This window comes from Ammospiza nelsoni, chromosome 27 (assembly GCF_027579445.1).
Source record: "Ammospiza nelsoni isolate bAmmNel1 chromosome 27, bAmmNel1.pri, whole genome shotgun sequence".
Taxonomy (NCBI): Eukaryota; Metazoa; Chordata; class Aves; order Passeriformes; family Passerellidae; genus Ammospiza; species Ammospiza nelsoni.
In genome coordinates this window covers 3,029,566-3,050,353 of record NC_080659.1, presented here as the reverse complement: position 1 = coordinate 3,050,353, position 20,788 = coordinate 3,029,566, and the positions used below count along the sequence as shown (strand labels likewise).

The window sequence follows — 20,788 nt, the reverse complement described above, 5'->3', positions numbered from 1 at the left end:
CCTGGAGAAACAACACAACTGAAAAACACTTCCAAGTTTTACTTTTCCATCTTACTTTATTTCACTTTTTCTAGAAAATTCCTCCATAGTTCCACAAATTTAACAAAAAGTTTAAAATTCAGGACAAACAATCCTGTAACGTATTACAAACATGAGTTTTTTTGTGTTTTTTTTTTTTCTTTTTAATCTTGCAGTTAGTCTTGGCTCAGCTGCATTTCTTCCAGCTGAGTGAAGAACTTTTCTCCCAACACAACTTTTAAAATCCTCAGGTGCTGAGGTATTTAATACCTCGGCTCTAGGCAGAAATACAATTAAAAATTCTCTAGAAGTTGAAGTACTTACATTTTTCTTTAGGAGTGCAAACTCATCTTGTCAGTTTTTGATGGCTATCAAAGGAAAGCAACACCCATTTGGGTCCTTTGAGCACTGATTCACCTGTCCCAGGTGCACCAGGGGAGTCTCAGCAGGGAGGAGCCTCCTGTGAGCAGAGCTGGCTCCAGCACATCCCCAATGGAAAACTGGAGCTGGAGCCACTCTGGGCTCTGCTCGTGGAGAGGCCCCTCCTGGAGGGACGTTTTAACTCTCTCACCATCAAACACGGTCCAAGATGTGACAATGAAACTGTTTCTGGATTGTTGCATCAATGCTTGGCTCGTTCTGATGCTCCCAGGGCACCCCACGATCCCACAGGTGGCAGAGATTGCACTTCCATGGCTGCAGCCTGAGCTCAGCCAGCCTCCCCTCGTGGCACAAACACCAAACTGGGTTTGCTGCCAAGCCAGCCTTCCTCTCCTCTCCTTTTTATTAAACTTTTCTAATGGTAATGTCAGTAATCAAAGCCTCGAGGCTCAACACATGGCAGAGCCAGGGAAAGGCTCCTGACCCTCCTGGAGGATGGAGGAGCCAAATCCTGACCCTGCCTCCAGCACGATTCCAGCTCGGGCTGCCAGCACTGGCTGTGCCAGCAGCAGCACCACAAGGAACAGGGAAAAGGAACAGAGGCAAAAGGAACAGAGTCCTGCCCACTTTCCTTGGAAAAACCATTATGGCTACAAGTCAATTTGGGATTCTTTTTTTTGTTTTCTTCCTTTTTTTCAACAACGCAAGCTACTACACATCCTTGAGGACCTGAAGCAATGCCCACAGCAGCACTGCCCCCTCCTTCCTAGAGTACAATAATCCATCCATGCTCTCAAGAGTGACACAAGAACAAACACTTTATCCACAAAAACCTGTACACGGCATGTTCAGAACAGCGTTCAGCCAGCCTAGAGGGAATCTACACAGGGAACTGCAAGGGGACACAAGGTGAGGCCCAAAGTGACCAACCTTGCTTTGCAGCCACCCCTCCTGTGCTCCCCACGCTACCACATACCCCAAAAAACATCAACTCTGTAGAACAACTAAGTACTTGCAAAAACCTTTTAGTAACAAATCAGCATGTGCACACAATGGAGAGGAACTATTGCTGGGGAACAATCCTACCTCGGGTTTTATGGGGGGGGATTATAAACAGTCTAAAAAAATCCATGTGTAAAATACTTCTTATAAAAACCAAACGAAATCCCTATCAATGCTCAGCAGACTGACCAACAAAGTCACTTCCAGGACAGGACGATGCCATGGCAGGCTCAGAAGAGCCTCCTGCAGGTGTGCCAGGGGCAGGGTGGCACCGCTCTGGAGCTGGGACAGTCTGCAAGTGCTGCCACTGGAGCTGTGGGAGGAGTGGGCAGCACTGAGTGGAGCTGGGGCTCAGCCTGGCCACCCTCAGTGCCACCAGCCCCACGCCAGGGTGCCAGTGTGGGCACAGAGCTGCCATCCCCTGGCACAGCCCCACAGAGACACGGGCTGTGACCAGTGTGGGTGTCCTGCTGCCACCTCCCCCTCTGCTCCCTGGCCTTTCCATCCAGCCCTGGCATCGTCCAGCAAGAAAGAAAAGAGCTGAGATCACTGGCGTGACAGGGTTTGCACCCAGCATGAGCTTGAATTCCATATATATATATATATATACACACATATATATATATATATATATACACACACACAACACATGAAAGGTGGTACAAGGACAAAATTAATGGGAATCGGGTCAACATGACCCAACTCAAACAAGCTTATCATCATATTGCCACTTCAGTTGATTAGTTGCAACATTTCCATGATAAAGAAAGGGGGAACCCAAAACAAGGGACAGCAAACCTGGAGGGGTGCAGCCCTCCCTGAGCAGAGCAGAGGGGCTCCCACACTGCCTGTGCCCCACTTGGCAAAAGCTTCCACAGCCCTTGGAAAAACCAGCAATTCCTGGGCAAATACTGAATTTAGGGAGCAGGAGTGTAACACAGCTTGGAGGGAGGGCTGGGGTTGCCCACCTGGACAACACTTGGAGGTCAATACTAGTTTAACTAGAAATCCAGGGAGGGGCTGCATTAGTGTTTCTGTTTCTGCCTTTTCCTGCACAGGCAGCGGGGTGGGAGAGGGAGGAGGGAACAAACCCAGCTCCACTTTGTGTTTTACATCAGCATCTCCAAAATCCAAAGATTTCAGCTCTCCCTTGTTTTGGTTTTCCCAAAGTACAGCCACTACTATAGGGGCCACTGTAAGGAGATTCCTCTTTGAGAACACAGAACAAAACCAATCACATGTTTTGGCAAAGTTATCAAACACTGACAAATGGAAAGACGATGGGTGAGCCCCTTCTGGAGCATGGGATGCCTGGAGGTTGCTGTCCAGCTTCCTTACACTACAAATTGTCCACAAGAGTCAAATCTTATTAAGCGCCTTCCCCTGCCAGAGCCATAAAAAAACAACAGAAAAACACACCCTTAAGATCATAAGACCCAACTAGGCCCTTCTTATACATACAGTACATACATATATATAATATATATATATATAAAATATACAGCTTACAGTTTTGGAGTCCTATTACAGTTAAAGCAGACTGAAAGGAGTGGGACTTTGTTTAGGAGCTCAGATCAACAAATAAGACATCTCCAAAGCCCAGCAGGAGACAGCAGGTTCCAGAGGCCTCCTCACTGAGCACAGAGGGTCCTGTCCCACACCAGAGGGTGATCCCAGCTGGGATGGAGCTGGAATGCAGCCCCTCTCCCCTGCAGCAGACCAGCAGGAGCCTCCTGTTGTCCCCAGTGTCCCGGCCAGCTCTGTCAAAGCCGATGTCACCCACAGGGCGCGGGGCAGAGCGGGAGGGCTCCGGTCCCGAGCTCCAGGGGAAAGGAACAGCATCCACGCTTCTTCAGAGCTCAGAGATGCCTGCAAAATGTGCTCTTGAAACACAGTTGCTCCAAGGGAAACCAAAAAGGTCGCGCTGTGCAGCCTAAGTGCAGCACGCCCGCTCTGCTGGGGGCCTGGCCCACAAAGGCAGGGCTGGGCACAGGCTCAGCAAGGCGGGCGCTGGTTTGAAGCCTACAAGAAAAGTGCAGCTGGCTGAGCATTCCTAGAGCATGGCTGTTCTCTAAGGCAGTGCTTCTTCGGGTGAGGCAGGAGGATAAGAAGGCCTAGTTCCATGGGGTGGTTTCCTGGTACCAGTGGAGGGGATGTCTGGGTGAAGAGCAGAGCCAGCTTGCCAGGCCCAGCGTCATGTGGCCACGGCCTCCAGGTAGCTCTGCAGCTTGCGGACGGTCGTCTCATCCAGGGAGAAGAGGTCAAAGTCAAAGGTTGTGTTGGTGACGTTGAAATGCCCGGTTTCCTCAATGAGATTCACGATCTGGACAAGGGGGATGGATGTGAGTACAGCACAGAGGGTACAGAGCCCAGCCAGGCTTTCCCACCCCTTGGAGGGGTTCAAAACAGGAAGGGAATCCTCTTCCCAAAAAAGGAAACCAGCTCCCCCTGCCTGACCAGCTCAGTCTGGACAATGATGTGGGCAGGTTTCCTTTTAATCATAAAATAACAGAATGTCCTGAGCTGGGAGGGATCCCCAGTGCCCAACCCCTGTCCCTGCACAGCCACCCCAACAGCCCCACCCTGAGCACCCCTGGGAGCTCCTGCAGCTCTGGCAGCCTTGGCACCATTCCCTGGGCAGCCTGGGCAGTGCCCAGCAGCCTCGGGGGGCAGAACCTTGCCCTGAGCTCCATGCCAAGGCCTGGCACAGCTGCAGCCCTTGCTGGGCTCTTGTCCCTGCCCCTCCATCCCCTCCCAGGAGGACGCTGTCAGTCAGACCAAGCTGTCAGTCAGACCAAGCTGTCAGTCAGACCAGGATATCCCACCTTTGGGATTGCTACCAGCATGGCAGAGGGAAGATGCCCACGCCACACTCCTGTACCACTCCAAACAAAACCATTGCATGCACAGCTGATTTTATTTTTTACTCGGTATTTTTGCTTTCAAAGCAAAGCAGAAGCTGTGTGGAAGGGTCTGGCTGAGCTCCTGGACCCCAGATCCCAGGGACAGCAGGGACACAGGGCCAGGGTCTGTACCTGCTGGAGCACGTTGCGCTCCCGTAGTGCCATGAGCCGCCTGTGGAGCTCCACCAGCTCATCCGTGTAGGCCTGAAACACAAACAGGGACACGTGGAGCTGCCAAAGGGACCTCCCCAGAGAGGATCACAAGAACCTGAGGCCCTTTGAGACATTCCCAACTTTTTTACTGCCTCCTCCTCCTGCTCAAGTACTTCCCTTAAATGCAAGTGCTCTGAAGCCTTTTATTTTTTATTTAATGACACTCACACCTGTAACCAGCTCCAAGAACTGGGCAGAACCTTTAAGAACCTCAGTAAGGTGAAGTTCACCTTGGTGACCCTCAGTGTGAGCTCCTCATCAGTGGGTTCTCCTAATTAACTCCAAATTACCTGAAAACATCAGTGACCAAAACCCAGCAACCTACTGAGCAATCATCTGCATTTAGGTAAGGAAAAATCTTTGGAGTGCACTGTATTTCCAGGTGGTTTTACCTAAACCACAGCAGGAAATGAAGGATTGCTCACAGGCTCAATATGTTGATTGTTCTTAGGTAAGAGTGGTTTGTTTTTTTCTTATTTTTAGGTTTTTTTAGGCAACAGGTCTGTAGCAGCAAAACTGATTTACAGAATCAGTGAATCACAGAATGGACACTGCTCTGCCCTCCCTGGAGGCAAGGAAAGAGGGAATTTCATTGAACAAACAAAGGTTCCAAGTAAACCTGCAAAGCAGAGCATCAAATAATCTTTAATTTAGAAGATCAAAGCCAGATGAAACTGCCTTTTAATGAAGTGCCCCAGCACTGCAGCAGTGACCAGGCCATTGGTTCAGACAAAGGGCAAACAAACACAACAATTTCAGCATTTTGCCTATGAACACCCCCTGGGGCTCCAGCTATTTAATGTACACAATTTCTGCAGTGTCACTCTCCAAAACCTGTCCTTTCAACATCTGCTTTTTGTTAAACTCAAGCTTTTACCCTGCTGAGACAGAACAATGAACAGGCTGGGCTGATTCAGGTGGTTTTGTGCACAGTGAGGCCCAACCATCCTCTGATTAAGCTCAGCTCCTTAATCACAGAATCCTGGGATGGTTTGGGTTGGAGGGACCTCAAATCCCATCCAGTGCCACCCCTGCCATGGCAGGGACACCTCCCACTGTCCCTGAGTGCTCCAAGCCCTGTCCAGCCTGGCCTTGGCACTGCCAGGGATGCAGGGGCAGCCCCACTGCTCTGCCCACCCTCCCAGGGAACAATTCCTGACCAAATCCCATCTAAATTTCATTTTTTCAGTGGAAGCCATTCCCTGTGTCCCATCCCTCCAGGCCCTCATGGAAGATCCCTCTCCACAGGACACACCTTGTCATAGGTTCCCTTCTTCAGGATCTTCTCTGGCTTGTTACAAGACTCTGGGCTTTTCCTTCCAGATGCCTGAGGGGAAAAGAAACCAACAAAATGAGCTCAGGAAACAGAATGAGCTCAGGAAACATGGGGGTGTCACAGCAGAGAGCTGGAAAGGGGGGATCACCTCTCAGCTGAGGACAGGACAGGGAAAATGTGGTGCAAGGAAGAATTTCCAAGGCAGGGCAAACAAACACAACAATTTCAGCATTGGGAGGAGGGAGGCAGGGGTTTCACACCTTGTTGTTTGCTGGGGGCAGCTTCTGCCCAGGAGGTGGCTCCCGGCTGGGCGGGCACGAGTCGGCGCTGTTGTCACTGTCACTGTCACTGAGGCTCAGTCTGAAAAACAACAGCACAGATTGAGCAGCAAACTCAGCACCAGCTGAGCCACACAGAGCTGAGTGAAATTCTCTTCTTTATCACAGATTACTGCTCAGGCTGAGAGAAAGGGATTCTTGCAATCTCCAGTGACCCACTTTCCCCAGGGAGCTTTGGGTGCCACATTACAGCACCAGTTCCACTCTGGCATTCAAAAGTCCCCTAGAACAACTCAGCACCACTTCATTTCAAACAGCAGCTGTTCAGGAATTCCTCCCAGTGTTACAAAGTACCTGCATGAGAGGCTCACTGATACTTCTACAGGCAAAAAATGCATTTAGTGTTGCTGCTGGTGTAATCTCTGAGATTTCCTATTTATTCTCATTCTCCTTTGGCCCTACAGATATGGCAGGTATCCTGTGGTGAACTGGTTATCCCCTAAAGGTCTACAAAAACGCCCTTCAAAGTCCCTCTATTATTGTTTCCTTGATGATGACATGTGCAATAATGGATATTTGGTGTTTGGTAACCACCACCAGCATTTCCAATGTGCAGCTGCTCTCTGGGCCAAGCATTTGGGTTCAAATATTCACTGGGACTCCAGGTTTGGGCAGTAACAGCGTTTCCTGAGGGAAGAAGGTGAAGTTCAACTCTTTCCAGGGTGTGGGGCAGGAAACAGCTGTCACTGAGTGCAGAGAGTGGAGCAGCCAGCACAAAGAGGGCAGAGAGAGCCCTGTGAGCCCCAGAGCAGCACTGCCTGGCCCCACAGATCAAAGGTGCCACACTCCAGCAGAGATCTGAGGGTCACAATGAGGTGACTGTTTGAAGGGGCTCAGTCACTGACACCTGCCAGCCCAGCTCAGCACCTCCCAGTGCCTTCTCCTCTCTGTGCTCTGGAGCCAACCCTGCTGTCACCACTGTCACAGACATCTTTCATGGAAAATCCTTTCCTTTGGATTTTTCCTCCTGAGAAGCTGAGGCCTCAGGAACAAAATGTAAACAATGATTATCTGCTGCTGTGGAATGCAACAGGTGCATCTGTGATTGGTCTCATGTGGTTGTTTCTAATTAATGGCCAATCACAGTCAGCTGGCTGGGACTCTCTGTCTGAGACAGAACCTTTTGTTATCATTCTTTCCTATTCTATTCTTAGCTAACCTTCTGATGAAATCCTTTCTTCTATTCTTTTAGTATAGTTTTAATGTAATATATATCATAAAATAATAAATCAAACCTTCTGAAACATGGAGTCAGAGCCTCATCTCTTCCCTCATCCAAAACTCCTGTGAACACGGTCACACACCAGCTCTGTGCTGAGTGACCCCACACATCTGCCCTTCCTCCCCTCCCACACAGAGCCCTTTGATTCCTCCCTCCACATGCAGAGCAGCCTAAAATGCAGAGGGTAAAAAGCAACCCAAGAGCCCTGCTGTGGATTTGTAACCACCTGGAATCCCTGCTGACAGGGTTTGTTTTGACTGCTGCCTCCTCTCCCGAGGAGCTGTCGTCATCATCCGACTCCTCGGACTGCAGATCCTCCACCATGGAGCGCAGGGGGCCTGGGCACAGGGACAGCAATTCAGCACCAGGGCAGAGCCAGCACAGCTTCAGCACAGCAAAAACCTTCACAGACCCACCCAGCCAAACCTAAACCCAGCCCCAGCACAGCCAAACCCTTCACAGCCCCACCCAGCCCAGCCAAACCCAGTCCTGACTCCCTGTGAGATGGGACTGGCAAAGGACACCCTATGCAGGCAGCTAAAGCAGAGCTGACAAACTTTACAGCTCCCTCCCCTCCCAAAGGAGAACAAAAGCACATTTTTCATGCCTGTGGGGTTGATTTAAATGTCACTGGAGACAGGAGCAGCGCAGTATTTGCTGCATTTGGAACATTTACTGTGTTGCCAGTTTCCCTCCCTGGGTTATCAGTGGAAGGATCTGAGAAAGAAGCTGTTACACACTGGCAGAGTGATGAATGGCACATTTATAATTTTTAATAAAACATAGATGAGATTGGAGGAGAACTGTTCTGGTGATTCTACAGATCAGGCAGCAGCAAGACATTTATAAACTGAGGCAGAAACCAAAGCCAAAAGGGAAAGAACCAAATCCAGAGGGATTCCCTACTCATAAATTAGCTGCCAAGAGAAGAAAAATACTTGTTCGTGATGTTATAGCATTATTGCCTTTTCTTGCTGAAGCATCACAACTCCAACACATGGCTGCATGCAAGAAACTGTATTATTATAGTGCTGGAAAAGCACATTTAATTCTCCTGAGCATTTTATGGTTACACAAGGAAGGTTTGAACAAACTCTTCTTGCAACACACCTTGACTGTGGTTCTGAGATGGCTCGAAATCAGAGTCAGAGCTGGAGTCGGAGCTGGAGCTGGAGTTGGAAGGGCTGGACTGGACAGACTTAACCCCCCATAAAAGGGAAACAAAAGAAAAAGAATCTTAATCTTTCTAATCCAGAAAACCAGAGCACAAAGCACTGTGAGGCAGGAGCATCACTCATCACTGAATACAGTTCTTGGGGTTACAGAAAAAAACAAAATGTGAGGTGAATAAAAACATTTATGGAATCTTGCAGGATATAGCTCAGCACTCCTGGGAGCAACATCAAACCCCTTCACACCATGAGGTTCAAACTCCCCAAATGATGATAAACATTTAAATTAAAGCCCTTGCTTTGAAGTGTGACAGATTAGCAGTACAGAACCCAAACCTACCCAAACCCTCTTAAAAATTGTATTTATTGTACCCACCAAGGTTCCCTTGAACCTCAGACTGATCACTGACCATGGAGCAGAGTCAAGGAGTGGTTTGGGTTGGAAAGGATCTTAAAGATGATTTAATCCAAACCATCATCCCAGGGTGGTCCAAACCCTGCCCAGCCTGGCCTTGGGCACTGCCAGGGATAGGGGCAGCCCCAGCTGCTCTGGGAATTCCATCCCAGCCTCTCCTCACCCTCCCAGAGAATAATTCCTGCCCAATATCTCATCCAGCCCTGCCCTCTGGCACTGGGAACCATTCATAATCAGTTTATTTTTCCTGCAGGCTCCTTCAGGCACTGGAATGCCACAAAGAGGTGACCCCAACACTTCTCCAATCAATCCCAGTTCCCCACCCGTTTCCTCACAGACATGGAGATGTCTATCCCAGCTAGCTCACATGACTCCAACATTAATTCTAAATTATTCTTCTTATTATTATATCCTAAACCCAGTCTCTACACCAGTTTGAGTGATCCACTGGCTCCAACATAACAGAGACCAACTCAACCCTTGTGACCCCAATTTGTGTGTCAGCACTTGGCAGCAACAACAGGAGTATCCTGTGCAGTAAGAATGAGTGAAGAGTAAATTAATTACTGCTAACAGCAGCATCCAGGAAGGAAATTTGGGCAAGATTGGGAAATTTTAATCATAAAGCCGATACTGGCAGCAATCACCTGCAATATCCTTGACAACCACCAGAGGGCAGAAGAGGCCACAGCAACTCCCTCTGCCCCCAAGCAGCTCCTAAAATCCCCTAAAATGGGGTTTTTTTGGTACTCAGTTTAAAGATTCTAGTTCTAGTTTAAAGATTCTCAAAGTATTGTAATATCTTGTCTTTTTAAAAGTAATTCCCTGGAAATGAGCATTTCAGTTTCACTGTTTCATTCCTAGGGATCCATTTACTACTCCTGATGCTGAAGAATCACACACAGCCACTGATAAATTATTTGACACAGGAAGGGTTAATACCCTAAAAACCTTGAGACAGGCACAAAGAGGCACAATCCCTGCCCTGCTGACACTGTGAACAAAATATTGGCAAGATTTTTATTATTTCACTGTAAGAAGGGGGGAAATGTGTCAAAAATGGTATTACAGCCCTTGGGAAGGGTTCAGGAGCAAAGGAGAATAATTTAACAGTTCCAGTATCAGGTCTATTGGCACATTGAAGCAGATCTGGCTGTTTAGGGAAATTCCAAGATGGAAGTGGAGAGCAGAGAGAACAGAGTGTCCAGAACAGCTCTGGCAGTGCCCAAGGCCAGGCTGGACGGGGCTGGGAGCAGCCTGGGACAGTGGAAGGTGTCCCTGCCATGGCAGAGGTGGCACTGAATTATAGTTAAGGTCCCTTCCCACCCAAACCATGGTGGGATTTTATGAATATTTTCAAGCTAACAGAGCACAGCTCTTGCATCTGACCCACAGCTCCAATCCTACATCCCTCATTCCTGATAATCAGCAAGTCTTCCCTTAAAAATCCCTTAAAATTAACTTAACAGGATCTAAGCAGCAGCTGTTGGAGATAACCAATCTCTCCTTTTGCCATTTAGGCCATCAGCTCTTTGACAGGAGGATGCAGATGGACACACTCAGTGACTGTCACTGGGATGTGACCAAAGCAAAAAGCAATCCTGCCTCCCATCCCTGCCTCCCCTTTTGTCAGCACCGAGGCAGCCAAGCATGAGGCCAGCTCAGGGAACTGCACTTGGTGGGGGAAGGAAAAAAAAAAATTTAAAAAACCTCAAAAGAATAAAGGCCAAGGAGCTGAAACAGCAGGAGAAGCTCTGCAGTGTCCCCTCTGAGCAGCCTGCAAAGATGGCAGCTGGGAGGCACCGTGGAGCTGCAGCCCTGAGTGTTGCACAATCCCCTGGCTGCAGCAGCAGAGCTGATTTAAGAGTTTCCAGGCCCTGCTCCACCCCCACTTCAGTGATGTGGCTCCCAGCGGCCCCACACAGCAGGGCCAGCACAAACCCTGGGGCAGAACCAGTGCTGGGGACAGGGACATCCCCCAGGGTGCTCCCCAGAGCCCGGGTGCTGCTGCCAGGGCACTCTGCAGCTGGGCTGGGGCTCAGGTGCCACAGGAACCTCTGCCACCACTCCCTGTCTGCCACACGGAGTGTCCCCAGCACCCTAAACAGGAGCTGGGCCAGCGAGGACACCGGGCAGGAACTGGGACAGGGCACTGGGGCAGCAAGGACACACTGGGCCAGGGGACACACACTGGGGCAGGGCAGGGGACACACTTGGGGCAGGGAACACTGGGGCTGGACACACACTGGGGCAGGGCACAATGGGGCAGGGGACACACACGTGGGGCAGGGGGGGACACACTGGGGCAGGGGGGGACACACGTGGGGCAGGGCACACACACCTGGGGCAGGGAACACTTGAGCAGGACACACTGGGCAGACACTGGGGCAGGGGGACACACTTGGGGCAGGGAACACTGGGGCAGGGGACACACACTGGGGCAGGGACACACACGTGGGGCAGTGAGGACACACTTGGGGCAGGGGACACACACGTGGGGCAGGGGACACACTGGGGCAGGACATTGGACAGGGGACACACTGGGGCAGGACATTGGACAGGGGACACACTGGGGCAGGACAGGCTGCAGCAGATGCTCAGCCCCACTGTCACAGGCTGTGGTTCCAGGGACAGCCTGGCAGCACTGTCAGCTCACACTGCTGGCACCAGAGGGGATGGGGACACCTCAGGGACAGCAAAGGACACTGAGGGATGTGCACAGTCACAGGTTTGCAGGGAGGGCTGGAGGTCTGGGAATGAAATGTGGGGCTTGCTGAGCACTGCTGCACTTTGGTAAAAGGCTCAAAGGAGAGAGGAGCTGCCTCTTCCTAATGCCTAATGTGGAAATTTATCCATCTGGGAAGTGAAGTGATAAAATCCCAGACTGGTTTGGGTGGGAAGGGACCTCAAAGCCCATCCAGTGCCACCCCTGCCATGGCAGGGACACCTCCCACTGTCCCAGGGGGCTCCCAGCCCTGTCCAGCCTGGCCTTGGGCACTGCCAGGGATGGGAATTCTCTGCAGAGTGGAATTAGCACTGCCCAATAAACTCTTCTACTGGGAGTCCAGCAGGAAAAACCCTTCCTGACAAACACATCAGTATTGTTGTATCACAGTGCTGATTAAATCATAATACAAACTGTCCCTAGAAAATTAATCTTAATAAAATAAACCTTTCTTAAAGTGGTCAGGAGGAATCAGTCCCAGAATTCCCATGACATTATCCTGTGAACCCTATTACAAGATATATGGCTCCTTTTTAACAAATATACAAGTGAAAAGTAGCAAGAGTTTGGATTTGCCTGTTCCTTCTTGCATTTTTTTTGCCTTCTTTTGGAAAACACTTTTTAGAAAACAGAGGATGAGGAATGTTCTCAGTTGTAAAAAGGAAAAAAATATTTAGACAGCTTTTAAAAATAGTAGTACAAGAACATAATTTGTTTTATGTTTCACAACACAACTTACTTAGATTTAGTGGCATGTGGTTGCATTTTGAGCTTCAGCATTTTGAGCTTCAGAAAATGGCACATTTCTTACAGGCCACGATAGGAAGAGGGGCTTTATTTACATTTTAATACTGGGTTTTTTCATTACCAAAACTGAGATGATTTCCTTCTTTTCTGAAATATGATCAGAATCTAAAACACTGCCTTTATGAGCAGGCAGAAAGTGTCTCTGTATCTCTTGTAGCTCTGTAGATGTCACTGCAAGGGATCAATGAGGGACCATAACCTTCAACTCTGACTTTTAGGTAACTGCCTGCAGATAAATCTCAAAAAGTTTGTACAGGAGGAATATTTAATACTGACTGGAGTTTCAAAGAAGAATTTTATTTGAGATGTAACCCAGTCTAAGCATTTCCCAATCTGCTGCTCTATCTTCTCTGAGAGATTATTTTTAACATCTTTTCCAGGCAGGGATTTAACATCATCCTTCCACACTGTGGTAAAGAATAAATCCCTACTCACCTCTGACTTGAAAGAAGTTTCATCCTCTGAGTTTGACTCCTCCATCTCCACAGGCTTTTTGATCTCCTTGGCCTCGCTCTCCGATTTTACCTTTTCCACTTTGGCATTCATCTTCTCCTTGGTTTGTTTCTTCTCTGGATATGAGGAAGACGAGGTTCTGGGAGATGTCCCCAGGATATTCTTCACCCCTTTGGAGCTACTCTTTTTTTGTTTTTTGGCACTAGGCTTTGGTGACTCCACGTTGGAGGGCCTCTTGCTGGAAGACTTCAACTCCGGCTGTGGCCCCCCCTTTGGAGAGGTGTTCTCCAGTTTGGTCTCCTTCACGGCCAGTTTTGGTTCCTTGAAAGCAGCTTTTGGAGGTGCCTTCTCCTCCTTAGGCAGTTTGTTCTCAGTTGGTTTTCTGGAGGAGTCCTTCAAAGGCTTGTTCTGTTCTCTCTCAAGGTCTTTGGAGGAGTTTTTGCTCTCAGAGTCTTTCCTGGGCCTCTCCCTGTGCTCCTTGGTTACTTTATGTGGCTTGGATGCTTTGCTACTTTCCTTGTTTGCATCCTAAAATTCAGCAACAGAAACATGCAAGCTGGGTATGAAACTGCAGCTCTGCACAGAATGATAAAACACATCCTCATAAATCACATGGCAATGTTTGTTCTGTGCAGAAATCCACCCCCACATGCCCAGGTAAACATCCACATTTCCCTCAAGCTGCTGCACACACACTGGCAGTGAGCATTTCAACATTTAGGAAAGGATGAAACATGTTCTGCTCCTTTCCAGGCTCTGTCAAAGGTCTAGAAACATCTACAGATGTTTAATTCAGGTTTAGCCCAGGTAAACACTCACACTTCCCTCAAGCTGCTGCACACAAATTGGCAGTGAGCATTTCAACATTTAGGAAAGGATGAAACATGTTCTGCTCCTTTCCAGGCTCTGTCAAAGGTCTAGAAACATCCACAGGTGTTTAATTCAGGTTTAGCCCAGGTAAATGCCCAGATTTCTCTCAAGCTGCTGCACACAAATTGGCAGTGAGCATTTCAACATTTAGGAAAGGATGAAGCATGTTCTGCTCCCTTCCAGGCTATGTCTAGAAACATCCACAGGTGTTTAATTCAGGTTTAGCCCAGGTAAACACTCACACTTCCCTCAAGCTGCTGCACACACACTGGCAGTGAGCATTTCAACATTTAGTAAGAATAAAACATGTTCTGCTCCTTTCCAGGCTCTGTGTAGAAACATCTACAGGTGTTTAATTCAGGTTTAACCTGAATGCAAACACAGATGCAGCTCTCAGAGCACCCTGGAGGAAGGGAAGCAGGAGAATGTTGTCTCTTTAACAACTGGCAATTTTCACCAGAGCTCATCTCAGAGCCCTTTATTTCTCTGCTGTGCTTTCAGTGCTTAATTCCTGACCAAAATTAAATCAGCCACTAACAGGTAAGTCATCTTCACTCTGTTTCATAACATCAGAAGGCATAACTGAAGTGCCAGAGTGTTTAGAGCCCTGAAGAACATGGCTATCAGAATTGAATTACACTGGGAAATGAATTGTTGTTAATACCTGTGACTGTTCAGGCTGACACAGCGCATGTAATCTGCTCTAAAACACATTGCTTGGGGATTGCTTCCCCATGTAGGATTATACAAAAATAACTTCAGTATATAAGGGAAAAAAAAAAAAAACTTGAGGTTCTGTGGAAGTGTCAGGCCCTGGCTGCTGCTGGACACAAACATCCAGCAGGAAAAGCATCCCTTGGAGCAAGTGAAGCAGGTTTGATGTTCTCTCAGCACTGCCCTGAGGAAGAGGAAGGGCTGACTTCCCAAGGGGTGCAGGGCATGGCAGGCAGTGAGAGAGCCCCAGAACCCATCCTCAGCATCAGGGACACAACCAGAACCATCACAGAGGATTTCATCTGCCTTTAAGGACGACACAATCCACCAAAAATTCCCAGTCTGGCACATTTAATTTTCTTTTCAAAACTTCCCTGGAGAGAAGTCTATCAGATCATAAAAAAAACCCTCCTAGAGGCTGGGAAGTTCCAGACCATTAAGTACTGAACTGCAGAGTACAAGGAGGTTCAGAATTAGCAGCAGCCAGGAACAGCTGCTGAACAAGCTCTCAGCAGCCTGGCCTGAAAGACTCCCTCACCTCAGGCTGACCCAAACATGTGCTGCACTGACCTTTGACCCATGGGAGGGTTTGGTCTTCTTGGGATCAGAGAAGGCAGAGAGAGGTATCGTGGGCAGCATTGGATAATCAGGACTTGGCCTTGAAACAGTCTCTGCTCCTTCTGGCATCACCATTACCTGGGAATAAAGAGGAGGGAAATTATGTCTGCACAAAATCTCATGGACTATTAACTATTAACACATGATTATGTTGAGCCACTTGCTCAATTAACACACTATTATTCATCTTTTCAATGTTTTTTTCCTCGCCTGCTTAAAGGCCATAAAAAGGTATTGTCTATGGAATGCTCAGTTTCAAGGCAACTCCTCAAATACAGAATATTAAACTCACAAAACTGAAAGGCAGCAATGCAATATCGAGTGTCTTTCCCAAAGGGAATGCCAATATTCTGAGCACAGGCAGGCAATAAAGCTCTGGACAAGAACTCTGTGTTCTGCTGCAAATGCTCTTCCCCTGAAAAAGGCAAGGGAGATAAATCTGGAAGGAATGAGCAAGATTTCCTTGGTTCAGGAAAAGCTGAATTTGCTGTTTCAGGGGGAAAAGGAAAAAAACAGGGCTTGGGTCTCTCCCTTCACAAAATCTTAACACCAAGCACTGAGCTCCATGGAACAATTCCTTTCTTACCTTCCCTGCATTATCAGGAGAATTCTGTGAAAAATTGCCACCAGAGAAAAGGCATCAAAAGTGATTAACAGCTGAAACACCTCAGTACACAAGGACTAAAACACCATACTGTGAAAATCCTAGAGATGAAAGGGCTGAAATGAGCACCTTCCTCTCTCTGCCCAGTACAGGAAAGCACTGGCACACAGTGAACATGAATTATGGAGTGCTCAGGATTGGAAAGGGCCTTAAAGCTCATCCTATTCCACCCCTGCCATGGGCAGGGACACCTTCCACTATCCCAGGCTGCTCCAAGCTCTGTTCAACCTGGCCTTGATATCCTCTGGCTTATTAAAAACTTTTTGCACTTCGTGGTTTGGACTGATTTGCCCAGATCTTACATTTATTTGAGGATCATCCTTTAGTCTATCCCTGCTCAATATCTTCCCAGATGGAAAGGTTCAGTTCCTGTAGCAACCCATACTCAACTAGACCTTTTAGAGAATATCTACTTCCCTCCCCAAGCTGTTTTCACTCTATATTATCCAATTTTTCAATAATTTTTTTTTTATTATTTAAGCCACAAGTAGCTGGTGCCAGGTTTAGAGGTCATTTATTGACCAGGAAGCACTAACTATTAAGTTAAAAAAATAATAATAAAGAATGGTTTGAAAGCCTCTCTCTTTCCTTGAGCTTTTCTGTACTGACCCAGCTCCTGGCACCAGGCAACATCCACAGCAGATCCCACTTTCCAGAGGGGTTTTCTGCTTTGATATTAATGCTCACATTTAAATCGACAAAAGAAGTGTCACCAACCACACACCAACAAAGGATTTGTTCTGCTGCAAGTGCTGCAGTTCTATAACCACCAGTCAAAACTGGCTGGGTCATCTTTTAAATGAATGTAGAAAACTGCTTGAAGCCTGCTGGCCTTAAAGAAACCTCAGAACAAAACAAGCCCACTCCTTTCAGGATCCCAAACTGGGCACTTACCCCTCCAGCCCTGATGAGTTTGCGCCTGAATTCCTTGGTGGGGTTGTTGAAAGTCAGTTTCTCACAACGAAGGTGGTTCACAGGTGGGTTCCCCTCCAGATTCAGGAACAGGTCATATGTGAAACAAACCTTTTTGGGCTCCTCCTAAAAACAAGAAAGGCTTTGGGAAACTGGAAGAAGCTTGGCAAGCACACTAAGCCTGGGGATGCAAACAGTCACTCCTGAAAATCCCAAATAAACCACCGAGTGTTGCATTCATGGAGTTTTTCACCATGAGATCAGAGAGCTGGAAATTAAACTATTTGTGCTTGAGGTTAACATTGTTCATCAGGAAGTCAGGCATGAGGCTTCTCACTGCAAAAGCAATGCATGGGCACAGATTTTTGACTGAAAATTGTCTGCTTAAAGCTGTTCAAGTTTGCCCAGAAAAGCAGATTCACAAGCTTTATGCACTACTGTTTTCACCAAAATTCAGATCCTATCTCCTTTGGGAAGCAACTCTAAGTATCAATATTAAGAAAAGCATAATCCTTTTTGAGAGAAGGAACAACTTCTGAACTCCCAGCATCTCTGCAGGCACCGAGAAAAGATTAAAGGCAATGGGAAAAGGATGGCTTGGTTTGGAAAATCCTTTTCAATATGCATATTGCAGGGGCTGAATGGGAAGATATGCCAGGCTTTTGAACTTTCCAAGGGCACTTTCACCCAAGAAATCCAGAGTTTGTGTGAGTGCTGGGGGGATCATCTGCGCCTCACTGCCTCTGTTCCACCCGCTGCGTTTGCAGCACAGAATGGAAGAAATCCCTCTCTTTTTGCCCTAAAATTCCTCTTCTTGTGTATTACAAAAATATGGACAGAACACTGCCTGGGTGTTTCTTGCAGTTTGATTTCCAAGCTGGAAATTCAATGTGCAGGAGAGGCTGTGCTGGGAAGCCCAGTGAGGCCAGCAGTGCCCTGCACATTTCCATCCATGCACCCCACGTGCCTCATTCCCTGTGCAGCACTGAGCAGCTGCACAGCAGTGTTTTCCAGAATTCCTTCCCTCCCAGCAGCTCCATTTCCTGCTGCAGTGGCATTGTTGGATGGGAACAGGCACTGCAGGCTCCCAGCCTCAGCCATTAGGTTTGCTGAAAATAGGTTGAAAGAGCTTCAGACCACCCCAGTTCCTCCTGTTGGTGCAGAAGCCATTGCTTGGACAAACTACACCTCTAACAATGCAAAGGGTGGTAGCTACACCTGGTTTACATCAAAATCAGTACCCTGAGCTTATCTAGGAGGTGAGCTTTTGGATCCTCACCCTCAAACAGCAGCAGGGTTTGGTCACAGAGGAAATTCAAGGGTGTAACTACCACCCTTTGCACCTCTAACAATGCAAAGGGTGGTAGCTACACCTGGTTTACATCAAAATCAGTACCCTGAGCTTATCTAGGAGGTCAGCTTTTGGATCCTCACCCTCAAACAAGAGCAGACATTCAATGTGCAGGAGAGGCTGTGCTGGGAAGCCCAGTGAGGCCAGCAGTGCCCTGCACATTTCCATCCATGCACCCCACGTGCCTCATTCCCTGTGCAGCACTGAGCAGCTGCACAGCAGTGTTTTCCAGAATTCCCTCCCAGCAGCTCCATTTCCTGCTGCAGTGGCATTGTTGGATGGGAACAGGCACTGCATTAGGTTTGCTGAAAATAGGTTGAAACAGCTTCAGACCACCCCAGTTCCTGCTGTTTGCTGCAGGGGCCATTCCTTGGACAAACTACACCTCTAACAATGCAAAGGGTGGTAGCTACACCTGGTTTACGTCAAAATCAGTACTACAAGCTTATCTAGGAGGTGAGCTTTTGGATCCTCACCCTCAAACAGCAGCAGGGTTTGGTCACAGAGGACAGTCTCATATTAACATGCTGCCAACACCAGGTATTCAGACCTTCTTTTGGGAAAGTCCTGAGGAATCCACACACTCCTGAAAGGAGTTTACTAAAACAGATACATGTGAGGAAGAATAAAAATCCTTGCAAAACACCCTGCCCTGTCATTTGCCTGTTTTCCATGCCTGTTCTTATTAACTGAATCATTAGCGAGCTCTGCGTGTGTGCTTGCTGCAGTTCAAACAGCAGCTGCACAGGGTCCCTCAAAGCCTAATAAACCGAAATGAAGGATGAATAGAAATCCAAATGTGGCCTAATAATGGCTTCTAAATGCTTTCCCTGCTTTACAACAGAGTAAATAATCTTGGCTCCATCAGCAATGGCAGGCTTTGGTCAGGAGATGTTTTGCCATGCCATTACCAGCTCTGCTTTGTCATTTGCCCATTTGCTTTCCAAGCAGGAGGGAGGCAGCAGATCCCTTTTCCTCTCACCTTGGTATCCCATTTTTTGGTGCTTTTATCACCAAAAATTGAATTGAATTTTTTGTAGAATTAAGGCATTTTTTTAATGTGATATCCTCCAGCTCAGAGATCACAACTGCCCTGGGAATGAGCCCCAGCAGAGTGCCCTGATCATTAAAATCTCCTTTGTATCCCCCAGGCCATAAGGAGCCCCCCACCCCTCCCTCAGTGAATAGCTGAGATTACAGCACTCCTACAAGAACCACCACAAAACTCTCAAAGCAAAAAGCTGCAAATAAACATTCTTTCCTTTACTGCCCTCACTGCCCAGCTAATGATTACAGCTCAGGCCACTCCAAAGCTTAATCCATCCGGTCCTCCCTAAAAGGTTCTTCCCTCCAAACAACCATCAAGGGGAAGAAGGGGGGGAGAAACCCAAGGAAAATCTCTCTCAATTGACCCAGACATAGCCATCCTCTAACTTGAAATAAAAAGGCTGAGTCCACAGTGCCACACTTCAAAGCCTTTGTCAATAACATGTTGGGATCCACACATCCTGCTGCAACTCACAGGAGGTTCTTTCTCACCCTACAAACAATCCTACACACCCTTCATGTGCTCCTGCTTCAGCAGCAACTACACAAACAAGCCAAGCTTTGCTCTTAGAGAATTTAATCTTCTGATTTTCAGATGTCAAACAAACAGAAAAACTGACAAGGGAAGAGACTTTGCTGCTCCCAAGACCATAAGCTTTTCTAAAGGGCCTGACATCCAAGAAAAGCTTTTAAAAGGGTGGTCCACAGCTATTTTTAACAATTCACATTTCTAGATTTAAATCCAGTGGCTCATTTGGCCATGAAATAGTTAAGCTGGTGCAGGGATGTCTCAGCAAGGCACCTCAGAACCTCACTTTGCATCTGCCCCTTAAATCCCAGGATGCCAGAGAAGTAAACTCCAAGTGAGCAGCACAAAGCCAGAGCTTTTATTTGCAGCTGCTGTAAACTTCCCTTCATCCAGTGAATCCCCCAATTCCACCTCCAATCTCCTGAGCTGGGTACATTAGGTTTTATTTTTACTGCTTCCTGTCTGCACCGCCTGCCACTGAGCTGTTAGGAGCTCTGAAGCTGCTTTATTTTTCCTTTGAGTTCTGAAGTAATGGGTTAAAGTTCTTTTGGCACTTTTCTTAAGAGAAGGAATTTTTGAAAGTCTTTTGTTAAAATTTCCTTGTCTTGTTTTTAAGGCAGGGTGTGCCCTTTTGCCACTTCACACAAATCAAAAGAATTTCACTGGTAGCGTGCGCATAAAGCTCATAAATCACTTTTAGAAAGCCATAAAACAAAATTATCTACAAAAATCTAGCACACCAAGGAAGCAGGCTCATGGTTATTCAATAACTATAACATCTAACACCACTTCCCTTTTGCCATGGATCCAGCCTGACAGAGGCATTTATCCAGAACTGCAGAAATGAAAACCCTCACAGGCTGGTCCAACCTGTCTGACTGGTCCTGGAGCAGCTTCCACACAGGGCATTGGAAAGGGAATAGCCCAATATTCAGATTTTGAAATAATCAGCCTTATGTTCCACTCAGGAACCCATGAATCAATGTTATCTTTTGGAAAATTCTCCAGGGTTAAGCATTTAGGACTTTCCTCCATTAGCCTTTCATTACTTTGCTTGAAAATCAGATTTTTCTAATCTATATTTTATTATATATATGTATGTAATAAGTACAATAATTATTTGAGTATAAATAATATAGATTAGTGTAAATACATCTC

General features: G+C 47.4%; 1 protein-coding gene across 2 annotated transcripts in view; it reads right to left on the bottom strand.

Moving 5' to 3' along the window:
* Positions 1-36: 36 nt before the first annotated feature.
* Positions 37-20,788, bottom strand: part of MLLT1 (MLLT1 super elongation complex subunit) — a 34,309-nt gene continuing 13,557 nt past the window's right edge. For both annotated transcript variants that reach the window (XM_059489692.1, XM_059489691.1), the window contains exons 4-12: positions 16,686-16,829; positions 15,080-15,205; positions 12,908-13,453; positions 8,464-8,551; positions 7,580-7,691; positions 6,054-6,153; positions 5,773-5,844; positions 4,437-4,508; positions 37-3,724 (exon numbers count right to left, since the gene is read on the bottom strand). In XM_059489692.1, the coding sequence (XP_059345675.1) occupies positions 3,596-3,724; positions 4,437-4,508; positions 5,773-5,844; positions 6,054-6,153; positions 7,580-7,691; positions 8,464-8,551; positions 12,908-13,453; positions 15,080-15,205; positions 16,686-16,829 (1,389 nt within the window). In that variant the 3' untranslated portion in view covers positions 37-3,595. The remainder of the gene's footprint in view (positions 3,725-4,436; positions 4,509-5,772; positions 5,845-6,053; positions 6,154-7,579; positions 7,692-8,463; positions 8,552-12,907; positions 13,454-15,079; positions 15,206-16,685; positions 16,830-20,788) is intronic.